Source organism: Lupinus angustifolius, chromosome LG19 (genome assembly GCF_001865875.1).
Source record: "Lupinus angustifolius cultivar Tanjil chromosome LG19, LupAngTanjil_v1.0, whole genome shotgun sequence".
NCBI classification, from domain to species: Eukaryota; Viridiplantae; Streptophyta; class Magnoliopsida; order Fabales; family Fabaceae; genus Lupinus; species Lupinus angustifolius.
The window spans coordinates 4,363,942-4,372,837 of NC_032027.1; the positions used below are offsets into that span (position 1 = coordinate 4,363,942).

General features: G+C 30.8%; 1 protein-coding gene across 1 annotated transcript; it reads left to right on the forward strand.

Moving 5' to 3' along the window:
- LOC109334066 (aluminum-activated malate transporter 8) lies at positions 928-4,141 on the forward strand. The gene is made up of 6 exons (XM_019569642.1): positions 928-1,305; positions 1,584-1,724; positions 1,898-2,170; positions 2,500-2,609; positions 2,721-2,864; positions 3,405-4,141. Exons 1-6 carry the CDS (start codon positions 1,017-1,019, stop codon positions 3,921-3,923), a joined length of 1,476 nt encoding a protein of 491 aa, XP_019425187.1. The 5' UTR covers positions 928-1,016; the 3' UTR covers positions 3,924-4,141.

An 8,896-nucleotide genomic window follows, 5' to 3' on the forward strand; every position in this document is an offset into this window, starting at 1 on the left:
CGAGTTAAATAACGAATCAAATTTTGAACGAATACCGAGTTTGATTAATTCATTGTCAGCCCTACTCATGACCATCGATAACAAAGGAGAAGTTGAGTGTAGTGGAAACTCAAATAAATATCAAACTCACTGCAACAATCATCTTTCCTTCCTCAACCCCATTCCTTAAATACTACCTCAATGCTCTTAGATATTGCAATCTACTAACCCACCTAATTACCAATAATTTTTCTCTTGTTGCTTTTTGTATATTTTTTCCTATTTGGCTGTAATTTTATTCATTCTTTAATGAAATTTCACCTATCAAGAAAGATTAAAGCAATGGAAATAAGAAGTAAAGCAATAAAATGTATATCTATAAAATATGAAGGAGTGAAATGTAAAACTAAATTAAATACATTGAAATTAATTTAGAAAATTGCAAAAATGATTATAAAGATAGAATATAAGTTACCATTAAAAAAGTGAATAAAAGGAGGTGGAATACAGCGGTTCAGGTGATAGTGACTAAAGTATATGTGCTAGTTACATGTCCTAAATAAATTTCTACCATTTTCATTTTTCTTATGCTGGAAAACTAGAAAATGAACTTTGTGTAATCTGTTTGTAGAACTAAACTATTCCTAGCTTGACCCATAGATCCTACATTCCTTGTCCATGTGTGTTTTGATACATGTTATTTGGTTTAGTGGATGAACTACTAAAAGTTAAACTTTTAGTATCATGGGCATTTGGTACTTAATTATAATAATATATATGTGCTCTCTAAAAGTACTTCCTTAAAAAGAGTCTCTCTCTTTCAACAAAAAAGACTGCAACTCATGTATGATAGAGATTAAAAAAATTCTTGGCTGGACAAAGCATCTATGATTTTGTCCCTATAAATATCACTCTTCAAATTCAATTTTCCCTCAAGCTTCTCAGCCTTACATTCTCTCCCTCTACTTTTGTACTTTGGTATATAGCAAAATACAATACTCATTTTCACATAGCTGTTCTTCACTCTATAGATAGCTATGGATATTGAGTCAACAACTCAAGGTAACAAGGTTGGATGTTTTGCTCACTTGGGGAAATTCCTCATGGATTTGCCTAGGAACTTCAAGTCTAAGGTTGTAAACTTTGCAAGGAGCTTAAAGAAGCTTGGACAAGATGACCCCAGAAGAGTAATTCATTCATTAAAAGTAGGAATTGCTCTCACATTGGTGTCCTTATTTTACTATTCTAGGCCACTTTATGATGGCTTTGGAGTTGCAGGAATGTGGGCTGTTCTTACCGTGGTGGTAGTATTTGAATTCACCGTAGGTAAGTTTAGGCATTGAAAAAACTATATATGTTGCCCCTTGTTACAAAATTATATTAATGGTTTTGCTAAAAATCGAAAAAAAAAAGTGTTTATTAAAATCGAAACATAAAAAATATTATCTCTTTACTTCATTAAAGACACTATTTCTCAATACAAACTTTTCAGGTTTGAGTTTATAGAATCATGGTTTGCAAAACCATTAGTATAATAAAGAACAAAGTTTACGAGTTCAAGAATAATGCATGAACATATATTTATATGCTTTGTTTGTATCCAGGTGGAACCCTCGGCAAATGTTTAAATAGAGGATGTGCTACACTATTAGCTGGTGCTTTAGGTGTTGGAGCTAAACACTTAGCTACTACTTTAGGTAAAAGAGGAGAACCTATTATCCTTGGGGGCCTTGTCTTCATTCTAGGTACTTATAAATTTGAAACAGGAAAAAATAAACTTAGATTTCTCTGCATGAATTTGAAGCCAAAATAAGAATATATATATATATATATATAACTACAAGCAATGTGTCTGTCTAACTATATATAATTTCTTATTAATTTGTGAAACTAAGTTGTATAGTTTATTTGTTTGCAGCTGCAGGGGCTACATTTTTCAGATTTTGTCCCAAGATCAAGCAAAGATATGACTATGGAATAACAATATTTATATTGACATTCAGTTTGGTTACAGTATCAGGGTATAGGGTAGAGCAAATTTTTGAGCTTGCCCATCAGAGACTTGCAACAGTTTTAATAGGAGCTACAGCATGCATGGTCATCTCCATATTCATTTGTCCAGTGTGGGCTGGTGAAGACCTTCACAAGTTGGTTGCTTCCAATATAGAGAAGCTAGCAAATTACCTAGAAGGTATATTTGAAATTTAACCATTAAAAATGTGTTTTTATTTTTTGGGAACATATATTCTGTTCCAAAATGTGTATCACTTTATGTACTTTTGTTTTTTATTGGTCAAAAAAGGTATATCACTTTAATTTTTGTTTTACTTTTCTAATTAATAAGGAGTGGTACAAATTTTTAAACATAAATGTTGTTTCAACTTCTAAAAGAAAAAAATGATAAGATGTTAAGCTTTGTAGAAAGTTGTTATACAAATATAATTATCCATATCATTAGTTTTCTTGTTAATATTATATTTTGTGTTGTATGTTAATATCTAAAGCTCTTAATCATTTCAGGATTTGAAGGCGAATATTTTCAATGCATGGAGGATAACGAGAAAACTAAGAAGTCAGTTCTAGAAGGATATAAAAGTGTTCTCAATACCAAAGCAAACGAAGAGTCTTTGGTAAGCATTTTCTATTTTTCTGTTAATTTTGAAACATCATTTCAGTTTTTCATTTTATGGGTTGATCAAATATATATTGATCCTAATATATTCCACACCATTCATTCACAGGCAAATTTGGCAAGATGGGAACCAGGACATGGTGGTTTTCGTCTTCGTCATCCTTGGAAGCAATACTTGGAGATTGGTGCACTTGTTAGACAATGTGCTTATAGGCTTGAAACTCTCAACACCTACCTTTACCCTCAAATCCAAGTAAGTAATACATTATTATTCTTTCTACATCAAATGGAAATTTGCCTACTCAACATCTGAATCTTTTCATGTTAATCAATAATAATAAAACAGACATAATTTAATATAAAGAACCAAGTAATTTGGACATATGTCTAGAATAACTTTTGTGACAACTTTTATATTTGTGGCTACTAGTACTTTATATCACAAATAGTTTGTGAGTTGAATTTTGGAGAGAAATAAATGGGAGAAAACTTGAGAAGCATGAAATAATTTGTGAAATGACTCTGAAGTCTTTTATTTTCCTTTATTCTCCTCCAAAACTTAACTCGTAAATAGACCATTAATGAACAAAAAAACATTAGTGTAAAGTATAACTAGTGGACAAAAATAACACCATAACTTATTATGCTAGATCCTTATACAAATAATTTATGTTCATCTTTCTTAAGTCATGATTTTAGTAGTATTTGAGGTCTCAATCTTTACTTCAATGTCCATACTCAAGGTAGTTTAGCTTGATTAGCTAGATGCTGACGTGCATTTTGATCACTGCAGGCATCCTTCGAATTCAAGTGTAAAATTCAAGAACCATGCACAAAGATGAGTTCAGAATCAAGCAAAGCCTTGAAAGCAATTTCATCATCAATGAAAACAATGACAGACCCATCAGCTGCGAAGTGCCACATAGAAAATTCTAAAGCTGCAACTAAAGACCTCAAAATTGCACTTGAAACAATTTTATTGGAAGATGTAGAAGTCTTAGCAATAATCTCAGTTGCAACAGTTGCAGCAATACTTGAAGAAATCACAAAGTCAGTGGATAAAATTTATGAATCTGTCTCACAGCTTTCACATTTGGCTCATTTCAAGAGTGTAGAATCCAATGTCTCACCAGAGAAACCACCCCTTGGTCCATTGCTTCACCGAGGAATCATAAATCCTGTTGTGGACATTTATAACTCTGACCATGTTGAAATTATGATCCAAGACATCATAACTACAGATTCACCAGAAAAACTAAATGCACCAGAAAAAATAATCCCAACGTGTAAAGCTTCTATCATTTGTCATTAACTTGACCCTATAGTACTTAACATGCATACACTCAACTTTCTTATCGAGTGAATAGTCTCCAACGTAATTTTCAGAAATTCTTAGGTGCTTGAAAAGTAAAGGAATATACTTGGATAAAGTTTGATGAAGAGTGTTGGGTGGTTTGGTACCCACATGCTCTTGCTTTTCTAGCTCTGAATGTAGATGGAATTTCATTGACCAACCCTAGTCGTGTGGGTTTTGGTGGGAAGCACATTTTCTATATGTCACTTGTTATGATTAATCGGAAAAAAATTTAATTATTAAACTTTTAATTTAAATATATTTTTTCAATTAATCATAACAAATGATACACGCAATGACATACTTTATGGGACAGAGATGTGCTCCCATTTTCGAGGTGTTATTCATATAAATGATGAGTCTTGGATGATTAGGTTTATGGGCTATTTTGGAGAATTTTCATTGCGCGATTGATTCAGATTCTCTGGAAGTGTTGTCACTGTTATCTGGACATTGGAGGATTTGATTATTACAGATTGGAGTATTGTTCTCTCCCATTCCTAAGACAAAGAAATCAATGTTGTTTCCAGATATTATGGGCATAATTTATATTAGAGTTTAGTTTTTTTCTTTTTGATCACCAATGTAGAGTTTAGTTTGTTGCTTTGTTTTTTTTCATGTACCAAAAAAAAAAGTTATCTTGTCACACCAATTTGTAAATGTTATAAGTTTATGGAAAACCCTTGTGTAATGTACTTAACCGTTATAAAATAAGATATTATTTCTCTTGAGAAGGAATCTCGTGTGATGAACTTAAAAATCTCTCACTAATTTTACCCTTGTAACGTGGAATAATAAATTTAAGGTGAGAAGCATGATTTTTTTTATTCCATCTTGAATTTATTTCTTCTTCTTTAAGTTTTTGCTTATGTATTGTAACATTTGATTACCCCAGTTGTCATTTTATTTACTTAATTGGAATTAGAAAAGTAAGGAAAACTAACGATGCTCTCAGCCACATTTGGTGCTTTGCTTCCATGTACCTCAGAACATTTATATATATGTTTTATGCTTTTCTATAATATCCATTATAAAGTTATAAGCAAAGTGTACTAAACTAAAAAGTTAAAACAAAATTGACATGGCCAGCATGGGTTTGGTGGTTAATGCCTGGAACGTGGAACTGTAAAGTAAATTGCATAATGTCTACTAAATGTAGGGTCACAAGTATTTCACACAAAAAAAATCAATTTAATTTGTAGCCAAATTGTACTTTATAGTTTATAAAAATAAAAACGAAAAAGAAAGGGTAAATGTGAGGGGAAACAGAATAAAAATAGATCCACTAAGAATGGTGTAGAATAGTTTAGTGCAGGTTAATGATTCAAGTACTTTATTTTACTGGACGAAAATCATCTGCAATTATTCCAAAAATAGTCCTATTATTTAATTACTCATAATATAGATAAATATGACATATAATTTTAATTCATTTAAAAAAATCAATTATCTATACAATTTGGAGATTTGTATAATGCTTGGTTTTAGAGAATTACTCATTAGGTATGGGATGGTACATCCTACTTTAATTTAGCTTTTTTTTTTGGGATCAATGATAACTCATGTTATGAAATTGGGATTTACATTCTAATATCATATTGTCTGGTAGTGAAGAGGATGTCAATATTAAGGGTGATTTCATAATCTTATACTAGAATTTACAAGGTACTTCAAAATGAGGTTACAAATATTGATAATGATTTCTATTAAAGATTGTGGGCTTATACTGTTTTTCAAAGTTGAACTGCTTAGTATGGAGAATATCCTTAGATGAAATCCCTACTTGTTTGAATCTAGCTAGACGTGTAGCTCTAGGTGACCAAGTTCCGGTGTGCTTTTTGTGGTATGATGGAAGACTCCACTGATCATTTGTTTTTCACTTGTCCTTCATCTTATGGTGTTTAGCAAAAACTCTACTCTTTGTTCGGGCTCTGTTCAATTACCCCCAATGGTGTCAAGAGCAACTTTCTTGCTCGTTGGAATCTTTTCGGTTGGAAAAAAGATTCATCAATAGTGGATGTCTATTTGGTCCATTTCTTTACTATTTGGTCCCTTTACTATTTAGCATTCTAGTTTTAATCTAGATGAGGTAATGTACTATTCATTTTTATTCTTGGAACCTTCTTATCGCTCATTTTTCTAGTTTTATTTTCTCCTTTATGGAATGGGTTTGGAACCCTTCTAGTTGTCTGAGTTGTATTGTATATTATCTTTGTAGATAGAAATATCATTTGTTCTCCTAACACCCACAATTTTCTTTTTTATTAAATGAATTGCCTCTAAAAAAAGTTATATAAATTCTCATTATGAATAGACAGCATAATAGAGTGAATTCATCTTCATCATAAATGTGCTAATTAAATAAGAATATAAATATGTTTAATATCATACCTTAACCACTTCCAACATTGATATATAAATTAGACTATTTGTACATAAAATTGAGGGAGTTTTTCTCATAGGTATACCCTTCCGCCTATACTTTTGCATTAATCTCTTATCTCTTAATATATATAAAAATATTGCACGTGAGTACATGGCAAAAATAAACATGGTTATTGACATGCATGCTGGTTCTGTATTTTTCTTTCTCAGTTTCTTCATGAAATTGTCAATGTGCAGCATTTTTATTCTCATTTTTTGAATTGCAAAACAACCATTGACTTACAGAAATTAAATGGAATGTGGGCAGATCCCAATTGACAGTATACATTAAATTTAAACAGTACAAACTCAGAGAATGAAATATTAAATACTGTTCCCAATAGAAAAAGAGCTTCCGATAAAGAAAAATAGAAAGAGTGCTTTGAAACATGGTTAATGTTATTTATATATCAATCCCAATAAAGAGAAATAAAATTAGGTAAAATAGTAATTTTATAACCCAAGTTAGTAATAAAGATAATAGAGCTAACCACGCATTGAATTTATATATTTTAGTTACAGAGAAAGTATGATAACCCTACACAGTAACAAAGAAAACAATAATGAAATTAAAGCTTCTCGAGCCATATATAGTAAGTTGAACATTCAACTGCTACTGTGGATATAATAATAATCCAAAAGCTAAAGACAATAAAACTGAACATTCTAATGCTACTAAATAACTTGGATCTTAAAAAATGACGTGGAGATATATAACTAGAAAACATTTTTTTTAATTATTTGTACAATCCAAAATTAACCACTTCTCCTGTAACAAATAAAACTATCTTTTAAATCTACACGCATCTTAAAAATCAATTTAAAATTTAAAAAACAACTTAAAGTTATCAAAATAATATTATTCATAAGAAGAAAGGTTATTACTATTAGATCCATGAACTCATCACCAGTATCTTCACAAAAGATGCTTAACGGTATCCTTATATGGAAATGGACAAAATATAATAATTCTATGGCTAAATATTATAAGATGCATTTAATCCCAAAATATGACATGTGTTGGTCTACTAATGTAAGATATGTTAAATCTTTAAAATAACAAAAAGATCAAATGTTCAATTTTTGGAAGTGATACTTGTTAAGAAAGATACTATGAAAGTGACTAATTCTTTACCTAAAGGGTAAGTGTAGTAACAAAAAAATCTCAAAGTAGGGTATATGTCATATCAAAGCAGAGTCTAAGAATTAGACTGAATAAGGAGATGATGAGGGTGGACTGGATGAGCAATATTAATAATAACTAGACCAATAGCAACATTGATCACAATTTGGAAAATAACATGCTATAATAATTTTGACATTATTTTTATACGAGTTTCACAAAATATGACATTGACTTATGTTTAGCATACACAAAATATTCTAACAGTAATTTCTATTAGTTTGTAAGAAAACCGAAATAAAAAGACAAACTTCTAATAAAAATCAACAAATTATATAGTACTTGTTGAATTTTTGTGTATGATTAACATTATAATCATTTAGGATTAATAATGGAAAGAACAATATAAGGTTTATTTGAAGGTCATCGCTTTCACATGTAGATTCTTTCCGGATAGATTGTCAATTGCGAAAGTCATACTTAGAAGGAGATTTTTTCCATCACAAAGAGAATATCTATTTAGCCTATTATGTAAATGATCAACCATAATCTTCTCAATATCTCTTCTCTTCTTACGAGTTTACCTATTTAGTTTGGCAACTAATATACAATTGGTTGGATCTCTGCATTATACTATCTCCAGAATGAAAACACAACCTTACCATTGACATTGATATGTAAATCAACAAAAAGTGTTAGAAGTTCTAGAGTATTATATGGTTAGTGACAATTTGGCCTATATGGCTTCCAATGAATGTTATCATCTTCTATTCAACTCAGACTTCTATTCAGCACATGCTAGAGGCACCAAATGTGAAGACTTGACTTTGGATCATTGGAAAAGGACAGATTAGTAATGTCCTACTCATAATGGACTGCCAATCCTCATGCATGTCTACAATAATTTTCTTGATATCTCTTACCTTCACTGATCAAATTTCCTTCTATTATTTTTTATACTTTTTAGCCTCAATAAAACTGTCTTGTATCAATAAAAAACCAATAATTTGGTATGACCCATTTATAACTATGCATAAGCCTAAGCCCTCCTCTAGATTTCTCCTTGAAGAATGGAAGGAGTGAAAATTAAAAAGATCGTACAGAAAATTGTATGATTCTTTACCTGTAAATCATTTGAATCGTTGTACGTAAAACAAAGTCCTATGTTAGTGGGAGATGAAAAATTAAAGGTATATAAGCTAGGGTGTTATAAATATGATGTGATTCAGAAATGGCCGATGAAGAGCACAAGGTTATCAAGTGCATCATCCAACTTGAAGAACCACCTGATGGAGGCCACATTTTTCTTAGGAAGACATAAGATTTTTAAGTTGCATTTAATAAAGTATGGGCTTTTTGTCCCACATATAGAATAAGAGTTATT